The 13020-nt window shown below is 34.3% G+C and overlaps 1 protein-coding gene across 2 annotated transcripts; it reads left to right on the forward strand.

Moving 5' to 3' along the window:
• Positions 1 to 240: 240 nt before the first annotated feature.
• LOC113693617 (stomatal closure-related actin-binding protein 3) lies at positions 241 to 10559 on the forward strand. Of its 2 annotated transcripts, XM_072053306.1 has the most exons (14): positions 241 to 341; positions 520 to 611; positions 1730 to 2026; positions 2312 to 2440; positions 2598 to 2690; positions 3004 to 3144; positions 3951 to 4019; positions 5032 to 5115; positions 5880 to 6060; positions 6508 to 6624; positions 6818 to 6876; positions 8177 to 8311; positions 9182 to 9331; positions 10322 to 10559. In XM_072053306.1, exons 3-14 carry the CDS (start codon positions 1742 to 1744, stop codon positions 10358 to 10360), a joined length of 1482 nt encoding a protein of 493 aa, XP_071909407.1. In that variant the 5' UTR covers positions 241 to 341; positions 520 to 611; positions 1730 to 1741; the 3' UTR covers positions 10361 to 10559. The 2 variants fall into 2 exon arrangements, with proteins under 2 accessions (XP_071909407.1, XP_027067971.1); XM_027212170.2 differs by lacking the exon at positions 241 to 341 and having other exon boundaries at positions 366 to 611.
• Positions 10560 to 13020: the final 2461 nt, after the last annotated feature.

Raw genomic sequence — 13020 nt, forward strand, 5'->3', positions numbered from 1 at the left:
TTCACGGAAATGTAGAGATTTTTTTTATAGAAAATCTTTTTCAAACCAGGCCCGTGCGAGGTTACTTACCATGGGCCTAATTTACGTTTACTATAAAGCTTTTTATTTTGGGACTTGCTAAATGCACCTCCTTTTTTTTTTTTTTGTTTGATAATTGCTAAATGCACTTCCAAGAAGGTCAAATGTAAAACATCATTCTTGTCTACATGTCCCATATGTTTACATGAAGAAATGGATACAAGAAAAATGAAAAGGGCAAAAAATGGGACTGGGAAACAAACATGAGAGAGATTAGTTTGGTCTGGTAAGAAGTCAGTCAGGCCAGTAAGGCCATCATCCAAGTGAGAAGCTTTTCCTTTTCACTTTGCTAGTAGTTTTTGCTTTTCAAAAAGCAGACAGATATCGCATCTCTGATTCTTCTTCTTCTTCTGCTCACCCCTTCTCACTTGTTTCCATCATCCCTTCTTTCTCTCTGTCTTTCTCTTTCTTTCTTTCTCTCTCTCTTTCTCTCTCCCACAGAGAACTCAGGCTGCTAACTCTGCATTGAAGAATAAACTAACATGTGCCATTTCTGAGACCAATATTCTCTCTGCATTGTCCAAGTTTGACTTGTAAGTACCACTCTTCCACTTCTCTACCCATTTTTCTTGGCTGAATTTCATCTGGGATGTGATTTTTTTTTTTTTTTTGGTTTGTTTGGTGGAGAAATTCATCAGGACTGGTGGGCTGTCAAGCATTTCTCTGTTTTTCTTTATGCATTTTTCCCTCAATTCTTTGGAGGGCCTGCTTGAAATTCTACATTTGGTTCAATTTAAGTTATTTTTGGAATTTATTTATTTATTTATTTATTTTTTGGTTTTCTTGCTTGAGTTATGAAGCATGGGATCTTCTTTCCTCAATTGTGGTTTTGACTTATGCTTGCTTCACAGAGTCTCAATTCTTCACAGAAAGTCTCTCTGTTTACATGTGTCTATTCTGGTATCTTTGTCATCCATAAAAATTTTGCTGATCAATACTAGAATTAGTTTGTGAGTCTATGCTTGGAAATGCAGAATAGAAAAGGTAAAATTGCTACTACAAGTTAGCATTTCCTTGAGAGTGTTGGAGAAAAGTATTTCTTTTTTTATGCCAATTATTATTCTTTAACAAGTACTATGTACTTTCATGTTCCCTTTCTTTATTCTTTTTTCCCCTTGTGATGGTTTTACTTAGGGGAGTTAGAAGGTGTTGTTCTTTTTTTTTCCTTTACCTTTACTTTTTTTCTATATTTTTTTCAAAGAATTGTTTTATCCTTCGAACTTTTTGTTATCTTCTGTGTGAAGTCCTTCAAATTCATAGGTTTGGTTGTCCTCTCTTAAAATTTAGTAGGAATTAACATGCATCACTAAGATTATTCCTTTTTTCCTGTTTCTTATCTGGGTCCTCAGATGGTTAAATTGGTTAAATTGGTTGACTGTTGTTCAGTGATCAGTGATTTCTCAAATTCTGCTCTAACATTTGGTAAACAAGGATGAGGGTTTGGTAGTAAATAGAGAATATATGTACATCTCTGTGACTCAGTTTTTAATTTATCATAAAATTGACGTAAAGATGAAAAGGCAATTGCCTTGTTATTTACTGTTTGTTGTTTATGTAAATTTAGCCTACTCACTATCTAATTTTCCTTATCTTTGTTCTCTTCAGCTTCCTTTTTGATGAAATTGATTTGTGTTATGCTTGTCCGGAACAGGACACTGGAAAAATGACGAGGATAAGTCCAGAATTTGGAGGCGAAGTGGAAATGCAGACAATTCGGTCACTGTCAGCTGATGTGAGCTTTGCTTGTGATCAATTTCCCAAATACAAATTAGGCCCTGATAATCAAGTTTTGGAGGAGATAGAGGAGAATGCCAAAGGCCCACCCTTGAAGGAGGTTATCTTGCAAGAAACTACAGAGCTAACAGAGCAGCACAAGCGTCTGTCTGTAAGAGACCTGGCTAGCAAATTTGACAAGAATTTGTCTGCCGCTGCTAAGTTGTCCAATGAGGTTGTAAATTTTTCCTTTTAGAATTTGAATTGCTTTCTCCTGCTTTGTTCATTCCAATGGGAATATGAGATGCAGAAAAAGTCATATGATTGCTTCTTCTTCACAAACATGAAAAACAAAAGGATAAAGATTAAAGACTTAATTACATGATGTAATTATAGATAAACCACCAATTTTTCCCTAGTTGATTTTTTGTCTCAGCTCCTTACTCCTGGAAAGAACCTATGCATCTGATGAGAAACATTCTTTCAGTTGATACATGTTCTAACCTTTTTGTGGAACCAGGCTAAACTTCGAGAAGTCGCTTCGTTAGAGGGACATGTTCTTCTGAAGAAGCTTAGGGATGCATTGGAATTTTTGAAAGGCAGAATGGTTGGTCGAAACAAGGAAGACGTGGAAAAAGCAATTTCGATTGTCAGTATTTTACTAATTGAAAATATAAATGTTTTCTTGTTAGAAACTTAGCTTGACTCGAAGTGTTTCTGTCAGTTGTGTCACATATGCAAAGAAAATCAGTGCAATAAAAAAAATCATAAAACAGATGCCTATTATCGGTTTTCAACTTTTGCAGGTGGAAGCTTTGGCAGTTAAGTTAACACAAAAGGAAGGGGAGTTAATACAGGAGAAATTTGAAGTGAAAAAGTTACTAAACTTTCTCAAACAGGTATGGTAATCAGTGTCAATGTACAAAAATATATTGCTGCAAGCTATATTTAATCAAGATCAATTATGTATTCTAGCTATTTTGTTGGTGAATCCCTTTTCTTGGTACTTTTGTGACATATTTGATACTCTCGTAATTATGAGAGGGTCCTTTCGGCCTGTTATTTAAATTTTACTTACTATGATCTTAACATCTGGATGTTTTATTTTCATTTTTGCATGTCAACATTGTCTCAATCAATGCTCCTTTTCTGTTCTTTTTTGGTCTGTCCTGCATTTGCTGTAAAATATTAGACCTTGTTTCTTTATTTCAGGCTTCAGAAGATGCTAAAAAGTTGGTTAATCAAGAAAGATCTTTTGCATGTGCTGAAATTGAGAGTGCTAGGGCAGTTGTCCAAAGAATTGGAGAGGCCCTTGAGGAACAAGAGCGTACTTGCCAAACTTCTGGGAAACAGGTACTTCAGGCATCTTTATCATTTTGCTGTGTTTTAATTGAATTTAAAAAGAATAATCAAGTTTAGGATTACAAAAGAATTAACTATCTACAACGTGGCTACTGCTTTTACTTGAATATGCTGTTTCACTTTGTATCTTCTTCTGTTTACTTTGACCTACTGATCCATGGTCCAAAGATGGATTATCTTTGGATTTTCCACTATGAAACATTGGAGTCATAATATTTTTGTTATTACATAATTCTTCAGATCTACAGAAAATGGGCTTGTTGTTTTAGAAATCTGTCCAAGTTTAGACTAAGTCAATTATTTTGCAGCCTATACCACAGGATATCTATTAACATTTTATGAGTTTTACAAAGAAATCATGTCAATATCGAGGCTGATGATCAAGATATCTTTTTGCTACCTAATGTCTGTGAGTTTGGAAATTTTCTACTCTTACCTACTTTCACAAAAAAGGTCCAAACCAGTCAATCTCATTCATAGTGTTATAGGAACTGTAAGGACCATTTTTTTCCTAGTTTTCTTTTCACTAGCATGACAGAAGGTTAATTAGGTGCAATACACCAGAATTATGTATTTTCAGCCCTCCTGGATCACCACATTTACTTTGAAATTAACAGTTGTGTTGAAGTAATTGTACGGGTTAATGTTTCTTTTAAGGTGATAATCTTGCTTATTGCCAAATCATAGTAACATAATTGGTAATATGCATTCAGATTTTTAATTCCTAGCCATGAAGAGCCAAAATTATTCTTTCAATGTCAATTGTACAAGAACTTACAATTTTGTTTGGCTGTTAGGAAATGGAGGAACTGATGGAGGAGGTCCAAGAAGCTAGAAGAATTAAACTAAAGCACCAGCCGAGCAAGGTTTGTTACTATTTTGTTCTGATATGCTTTTCTACATGGTCTTGTGGCATTTTTTTAATTATACATCTGATTTTTCATGCATTTTATTCTTTGAGCTACCTGTTCTCCTTCAAGATTGACAAGTTTGGTTGCAGCATATTTCTATGATATAATAGTTAGCTGCTCAAGTCATTAAAAGAAAATAGTCCCGAAGTCCCATTAATGTTGTGAGACTAGCTATTTTTGGTGTCCCATTGAAATCTTACTTTCTGAGAATGTCAAAGTTTATCAACTTTCCAACCTTGCCCTTAGTAAGTAGCTTAGCAATTCAAACTTGACCCAATTTTTAAACACAATAGTGAAGTGAGATAAAGATACAAAGTGAAAAGAATTTCTGAATGCCTAAGACATTGTGCCCACCTGCTGAAGTGACAACCTTAATCTCACCTCAGTAGCGAGGGAGTAGCTGTTTGTATGCAGTAAGCACAATAATGTATTTTGGACTTATGTAAATATCTCATCTATATCTGATGGAAGAACAGAATGAGTTTTTGGAGCAAAATAATTTGAGATCTAGCTTAATATTGGTCCATAAATATGCTTCTTTAGGGCAGCTTTAGTTGCAGCTTCGAAGCCTAGGTAGCCATTTCCTTGCTCTTTCAATGAGGGAGGCAAGCTAAACAAGGCCTACTTAACTGCAAAAGGTGAGCTGTGAATCCTGTCCCATCGGCTAACCTGATTTGTGAGAGTTGTTTTATGGACTTTAACCATAGGTCTTAGTTTCCAGCTGATATTACTGATTTTGTCAACATAATATGACAGCGAATTCTTGTGTATAGATGGCTGTGCTTCAGGTGATGATCAACTAGGCAAAGTAACTCTATTCATGATGTGCTTAATTTATCTTTATTCGTTGTTTCTTAGATTATGCTCTTTATCATATTTTTTGTTTCTAAGTTTGAAATGTTGGAAAGTTTCCTCTTCTGAAGCTAAATTATCTATAAATAGCAATTATGTTCTATCAATTTTGTAGGTGATGGACATGGAATATGAAGTCCGAGCACTAAGAATTGAAATCAGAGAGAAGTCCTCAATTTCATTTAACCTTCAAAAAGAGGTCAACTAGAATTTCTGGCTTCTTTTATGCTTTTTTCTCGTACAAATTGAACTGCAATTCTCTTCATTCAATTTTCTTATGAGTTGTGTCACCATATGCTTGTCCCATGAAATGTTATGAAAATTTTCATTGTTTGAAGGCAAACTCAGGAGATATCTAATTATACTTCTACTTGTTAAGCTGACTGGAACTAGTTTCCACAACTTATCATTGGAGCCACTTATTTGCTGGATATATCCTGTTCCAACTTCTGTTTCACCCATAAGTACCTATTCTGTTCCTCTTTACTCTATTTTGCTTGGTCCAATTTCAGCTCATGTTCGGTAATTCAAGCCACTCATCAGCTTATATAATGTTATAGTCTATTGTCCAGGCACACTGTGATGAAAATGCCTCAGGAAGAATGGGTTTTTAGATATTTATCACATTTAATGGCATCCCATCATGAGATGTTTCGGGCTGTGTAGTCAACTATCAATTCCTCTTGTTCAAGTTCATCTGGCTCAGAAAGGATATCTCAACAGCTATATTTCTATTGTGAATTTTTGTTGAATGAAAAAAAAAGACAGTTCAACCACTACCTACTATAACCATATTGAACATGAAAATCTAAAGTGGGAAGCTCAAGAATGAGACTATTCTGTGTTGTCCAAATGCTTTTCTTTGCTTTTGCTGCCCTCTGACTCCTCCCACTGAAATCAGAAATTTGTTTGCTCTTAAATGATAAAATAGCTGTAAGAGACTTATGTCCTCATAATTTGCAGCTGCTAATGAACAAGAGAGCTGAGGAAAATAAATTCCTGCCATACGAGATAAGTGGATCTGAAACTTTAGGTTCAATATTACGAGTTCAACCCTGCTCAAATGAAGCTACTGAGCTTACAAAATGTTCAATCCAATGGTATCGTTTATCATCTGAGTGCAGCAGAAGAGAACCCATCTTAGGTAGTAATCTTTCTTAGTATGTTACTCTCAAATACTGGTTTTGTGCATGCCAGTTGAAATGCATCTGGTTACATCCTGAGCAGTGGTTGAACCATCTCATTTTAGATGTTTGTGATGGATTTTTTTCTCCTTCATGGAAGCTCCTCATCTTAATGTTGCATCCTGTTTTATATTTTTAGTGCATTGCTTTTGTTTCCTTTCATGCTCTTTAGTTATATACTTCCTAGTCTTCTTTCTCCATGTTTTATTCTTGAAAGATGCTTTTCTTTATGCATCTCTTTTCCATTTGAGAGATACTGGAAAACCTATTTGTTTGTCCTGTAGACTAGGTTATTGGTTTAATGATTAGCTCCTAATAAATGAAAACTAAAAATTCTGCTACTTAAAATGTTCTAATGATTCATTGTTGTCGCTTATAGTCTTGACAAGTTTGTTAATTGCTACCAGGTGCCAACAAATCTGTATATGCTCCAGAGCCAATTGATATTGGAAGAGTTTTGCAAGTGGATATAACTTCAAATGGCCAGACAGTTTCCGTGACAACTGCTGGTCCTATTGATCCTGGTTTGTATGCTGTGGATCAGATGTCAATCATTTCTCCTAACCATTTATAGACTCGAAAATTCTGTTCCCTATCTGTGCTTCTCATTTTCCAGTTGTTTGCAATAATTAGCTCTCTATGTTTTTTATTTTTATTTTTAATCCCAGTGATCATTTCATTTTTAAATGCAAAGTCTTACTAAGCACTGTCCTACAGCTGCTGGACTGGAGAATTATGTTGAGACACTTTTGCGGAAGTCAAACTCTGAATTTCATGTATGTCCCCATTATTTCTCATTTGACTTTCGGCTAATAAATGACTTTTATTGCTGCATAGCATTAAACTCTGTGGACAGTGTAATGCTTTACCCACGCTTTCTACCTTTTGGCAACTTACTTTTTAGTTTAGGTGTGGAATAGCTTTCTAATGCACTAGTCATTGCGGGTTTTCTACTAGGTATATTTCTTTACAATCCATACATCACATGCTGTTACACTGAAATTGGATCTTTTCAGTCTTTATAAAAGATCATAAAGTAATCACAAGAACCAATATACTATTGGGATATCCACTGAGAAGAATACTTCTGTAATTCATTAATAGGTGGTATTATTCATCACCCATTATGCATTTCTACAAATATAGAGTCTTGGACCTGCATTTTGGAGCAGGTGGAAGAAAGAGTTCTCCAATTTTGAAAATGTGTTTCAATCAACATCTATACCATTCTCCTAGCAACTATGTAGAATTACAAAATTGTTATTCATTTCATAATTAGTCTTGATTCACGTCTGTAGTTTACATGCACAGTGATTTTTCATGTTCAACTTCACTCTGTCTCATTAGCAAATCCATGGGATTTTGAACAGCTACTGAGTTAGATGGAAACAAATCCATATTTAATCATTTATAATCTGGGATGTGTTTTTGCTTACCATGACTGGCAAAAAAGCTGCCCCACGAGCTTCCATTCTAGTGTATTTTCCAATTGATTCCTACACATCTCATCGTTGAATTTGTACTGTGTTTCCTGTAATACCTGCTGCTGAAGTTTTTACCAGCAGAACCCATTCGACCATACTTGTACCACCTATTTCAAAATAGGAATTTGCTGTAACTTACGGTTAGCTGAGTGGCAATATTTAACTTACAGTCATATTCCAACTTAATCAATTTAAGTCATGTGGCCTTTATCACTTGTTTTAAAGCTTAGTCAGATACCTGCAGTGGCTTAGGTAGTCATGCACACTGAAGAAAGTATATCTGGTGGGGTTGGATATCACCATTGTTGTGCAGGATTTTTCATGGCTTGGTCACACCAAAAAATATTTACACGAGAAATACCTTCTATACAACATTTAGAACTCAAAATTTGTTCATCAACTGCTAACTATTAGATTGACTGTTCTTCATTTCAAGACCTGTTTGTTTATTGAAATTTTCAATAATCAATTTTTCCGTTCTGGATATCCAGATATTAGTTCAATTTGTCCATTGTGGACATGAAACCTTATTATTTTATTTGTTATGGCTCTTATTCAGTCCAGATCTTAGTCAGATCAATTTTTTTTGCAGGTTGTTGTCTCTCAAATGAATGGAAGGAACTATTCCTCGCATTCAACACATGCATTTCATATTGGAAAAATGAGGATGAAGCTTTGTAGAGGATGGATTACGAAGGCTAGAGATTCTTATTCTGGGTCGATGCAGGTACTAAACAGGGGCAATGCTCACATTCTTCTAAAAGTAAATAGGATGGAAACATGGAACAAATTAGCCAGCAGGCCTCCTATATTTTGTACATGATATTCCGTTATAGCTTGTCCTTTGACTGCAATTTCGACTCAGTTCCTACTTTTTCTCTGATAGCCTTGTTTAGTTCTCCTATATGCTCGAGTGCAACTTGGATTGTAGTTAGATGGTGTTTTCGGACTTTTATTTTCCAAGGATTAGGATATGAGTTCTGTTTTCTTCTTTCAGCAGTCAGATCTTCCTTATGGATTGAAATTCATTGCAACTTGACTGGTTTGTTTTATATTATGTGTAGCGTTGTTTTTTACGTATCATTTGTCAATCTCATTATGGGGTCTGAGGTGTCAGATCCTACCAATTCTAGATGTTCATTTCAGAGACACAGATGATCCAGTTTTGGCCTACAAAGCAACAAGAAAATTGTCTAACACAGTATTAGATGATATCCTGACAAACATGCTGAAATTTCCCTACTGAAACATGCTTTACTTCACAAAATTCTTAGATGTCAATTTAAGATACAACTTCTCTCTCTCTCTCTCTCTCTCTCTCTCTCTCGCGTATGCATTATTGAGGGAAACTGCAATACAGAGAGCTCTGTGCTTGATGCTACAGGAAAGATTCCCTTGAGTATTGTATTATTCTACCAATTATTGAGTAATTAGACATTGTTTCCCACTGTCTACTTTCTGAAGTATAATATATGAAAATCTTTTTCTTTTCTTGGTTCTCAGGTATAATTTCTCTCCAGCAATTCATCGCTTGGTTAATCTACAAGCTAAAAGAACCGAGCAATGAATAATATCTTTTTTTCTTTTTCTGATTCAGCTATGCGGATTTAGAGGAGGAGGGAATTCTGCAGCCAAGTCCTTGTATTGGCAACCAAGGAAAGGACAAACCTTTGTTCTAGTGTTTGAATCTGAAAGAGAAAGAAATGGAGCCCTGATGCTTGCCAGGAAATATGCCCTTGATTCCAATGTAAGTAGCTTTATCCTCTCTTCACGGTTTTTCTTTAGCTACTAGCTCTTAACGATCAATCCCTTTGTCTAGTCCACAAAAGTTTAGCACCCATTGACTCGATTTTGGTTTCAATCTGTTCCCCCCCCCTCTCTCTCTCTCTCTTATTACACATAATACTTCTTAAACGCACGAGTGTGTTTGCTTTGCTCCTTTTCCAAGTACTATATTGCACACACTGAATGGGAACAGATTTGACCTTTAACGAGTTTCGACTCTTCAGAGATGTAACTTTCTAGGAATTAGTTTCTGTGTATACTTAATCATCCATTGTGGAGTCGAATCTTTATGAAATTTATTGTGACTCTATAGAAAGGTATAAGAAGCAGTCACTCGTTGCCATTCAAATTACAATAAGCGTATCTTTCATGAGATTCAAATGATCCAAATCATACAAGTAATGCTTTTCTACAATTAGTGTCATATTCTCAGAGCCTGTGAATTCTCTAACAGTTTGCATGGAGAGTTGAGGACCAAGGTAGTCAGCACTACCTGTCACTAGTACTCTAGCTGATGTCTGCATCCCAGATCGTTCTAATGTGTTATGCACATCAGTACCAAATAGATCAATCACATCTTTCCCAGTTGCCAACATACCAAGAACACTAGATGCTTCACAAATCAGAACCTTTTGCATATTACTCTGGGAGAGTAAATCAGTCTTCTTTCAACATGTCTTGAGTCTTGACTCTTTGTAGTGCTTGATTCAGCTCTTTGTCCATTAATGTAAAGAAAAATGCCAAAACCAAGAAACTGAGTTAATGCCAAATGAAGATTTGGTTTCTGTCATGTCTATAGCTTCATAGATACTAAAGTGATAATTCTGAATGGCAGGATTTGGTTTCTGTCAATGTCTATGGCTTCAAGAAACTGAGTAAATGCCAAATCAAGATTTGGTTTCTGTCATGTCTATAGCTTCATAGATACTAAAGTGATAATTCTGAATGGCAGGTCATGCTTGCTGGACCAGATGATGATGCTTTAGTGTAAAGTTTAACCAATTTCTAATTTTTCCACTAATGTGAGTAGCATGAGGCTTTCAAGTGTGATTATCTCCATTTTCTTGTTTGTTTGTATTGATTCCACTAATTAGTTACATCCACTCTAGGCAAGGTTTTTGTTAGCCTAATCATTGGTTGTAACAAAATCTACTAATCATCAATGGTTTATTTCAGCTCATTGCCTTCTATAGGAATGGTCTCTTTTTTTTTTTTTTTTTTGACCTTTCTGTGTGTGGTAGGGAGGGCTGAAGGCCTATTATGGCGACTTTATTCAAGAGTCGCAAAATTCACGATTTTTTGCCCTCAACCACAAATGTTAATTTTCTTTTAATTTCTATTTTCTAGATATGGCGAATCTAGTAAAATGACTGTCAATCTGATTCTTGAAGAGGGTTTTTGATAAAAAAAAAAAAAGAAGAAGTATTTTATAAAAGTTTGAAATAATCTGAGAAATTATATTTTTCTTTTTTGATAAAAGACTTGTTACCTATCACCTAGGAAACAACAAAAAAATCATGTGTCTAAATAATTTTTACACATCGGTTACTTTTATGCTTGTGCAGATTTCTGCCTGTAATCAATATATATGGATAGCAATATTTTCTCAAATATGATTTTGTTTACATTATAAAGACATTTTAAAATCAATTTGGATAGCAATTTGTCTTACAGTTTTCTAGTATCAATAATAAATAGTTTCAATTTGCTCCCCTTAAATAAGAAATCCGAAAATAATTGATATAATCCAAAACCTGCTCCACTAATTTATTCCTTATTTGCTATGGACATTTTCTGTTGATATCAAAATCTATTCTGTTTCATAATTATCCAAAATAAAATTTATGCCAAGCATTGTTATTTGACTTGCTCTACCAATGTTTTGACATTTTAATTTATTTTATTTTTAACTCTAGTTGAACTGAAATTACATAGTTTTAACATCAATATCAAATTCAATGATATGTTGGCTATGAGGTCCTTTCGATTGCAAATTTTCAGGAGTCTCTTAGGCAAAAAAAATTACTGTAATACTTTTTAGAATCTAACGTGTACGAGGTAAAAAGTTAACTAAAAAATATATAATTTGTCTCTAGAAAATATCAATCCAAACAGGACCTTCGCCAAAGGGGTAATAGTGTCATTCATGTAAAAGGGGTAAATGTCAATTTACTCCTTCAAGATCAAGGAAGAATATAAAAATTCTTCGCAAACATGGATCAGAACAATAGAATATGAGCAATGCTGTCTTGTAAATTTTTAAATATATTAATTAAAATCTCTTCAGTGCCACCTCCGGGTATGGGCGCAGGGATTAAAGGAAGAACTCGCAGAAAAAGCTAACTGTATATATTATATCATTTGTCCAACTTTAGCATTGATGCCTATGAAAACAAATCACACAACTAAAACTTAGAATAAAGAACTATATGTTGAATCTATTGGAGGTTCAAAACGAAGAACCAATTAGAAGTAATAGGATCAAGCATGTGATCATAACTTATACACCAATAGGAGATCAGAGTTTTAGTCCTTCTTACATTAGCTTAAAATAGAAGAAAGTGGAAAATGCTTTTAGCAAATTTAATTCCAAACCGAATATTTATTTGCATAATGAGTTCAAATTTCATTTACTTTACACATTTTCAATTAAAGGAATAATAATTTTTTTTACAGATACTTTAAAGTTTTATCATATCAAAAGTTAGACTTTAATTAAAAAAAAAACTTAACTTAAAATGGTATCCCGTTCACAAAGGAAAAAAATGGTGTCCCCTTTTTCTTTTTCTCAAATTTACTCCTTTTATAATTTCAGATAAATAAAACTAGTTGCCTAAGTGAAAAAACCTACAAGAAAGTAGCTCCAAAAAAAACCCACAAGAAAATAGCTCCAAAAAAAACCCAAAGAAAGATGAAAATAATGTAAATAGAAATTTTTCTATATCAGAAAGAAGTTTAGATGGGTTAATTGCAATAAAACTGATGAACTTTTGTTGTCTTGCATTTTTCCCCGTGGATTTTCAAATGGAAAACCACAAGGACTCTCGAGATCTAGGAATTTTACTCTTTACCTGCAACTTATTTTATTATTGCAGTTATTTTCTTTCTGGTCCTTCATTGCTCTTTATTTTCTTTCTTTTTCCTCCCTTCATTTAGACATCTTTACCTCCCACTGAATACTTAAAGCATCGCTAGACTTTTTTTAATTATCACAAGCTAATATTCTTTTAACGTTCTACCCAAAAATGTTAAAATAGCAAAAACTATAACCTAGTTGACTTCAAATACCATACATCCTGGTTTGTATCAATAGTAACAAGTCTGTTTACGGTCTTACCATACACAAAGATCTAGATTGAAATATCACAAAGGAATTTCTAATTGAATATTTTGTTTATTTGAATGAAATATAGAAACTGTAAAAATTAGAAAAGAAAGATACATAAAAGATAAGTAAAGAAACATTAAATTCAATACAAACACCTAATATAAATTGAGTATAATTGGCATAGTTATTGAACTCGGCCCGACCTGGCGGTTCAACTGGTCAACCTGGTGAACCGGCTATGAAACCGAGTTGAGTTGTTAATTGGATCATTTGTGCAAGAAATCTGTTGACATGTCAACGAATCAGTGCGGTTGAACCGGACG

This window comes from Coffea arabica, chromosome 6c (genome assembly GCF_036785885.1).
Source record: "Coffea arabica cultivar ET-39 chromosome 6c, Coffea Arabica ET-39 HiFi, whole genome shotgun sequence".
In the NCBI taxonomy this organism is placed as follows: Eukaryota; Viridiplantae; Streptophyta; class Magnoliopsida; order Gentianales; family Rubiaceae; genus Coffea; species Coffea arabica.

Bases quoted from the DNA above. Each gene is read 5' to 3' on its own strand.
- LOC113693617 (XM_072053306.1), top strand. From the start codon at position 1,742: ATGACGAGGATAAGTCCAGAATTTGGAGGCGAAGTGGAAATGCAGACA. The intron at 6,877-8,176 runs GTATGTCCCCAT...TTTTTTTTGCAG, and splicing joins AGTCAAACTCTGAATTTCAT to GTTGTTGTCTCTCAAATGAA. The intron at 9,332-10,321 runs GTAAGTAGCTTT...TCTGAATGGCAG, and splicing joins AATATGCCCTTGATTCCAAT to GTCATGCTTGCTGGACCAGA.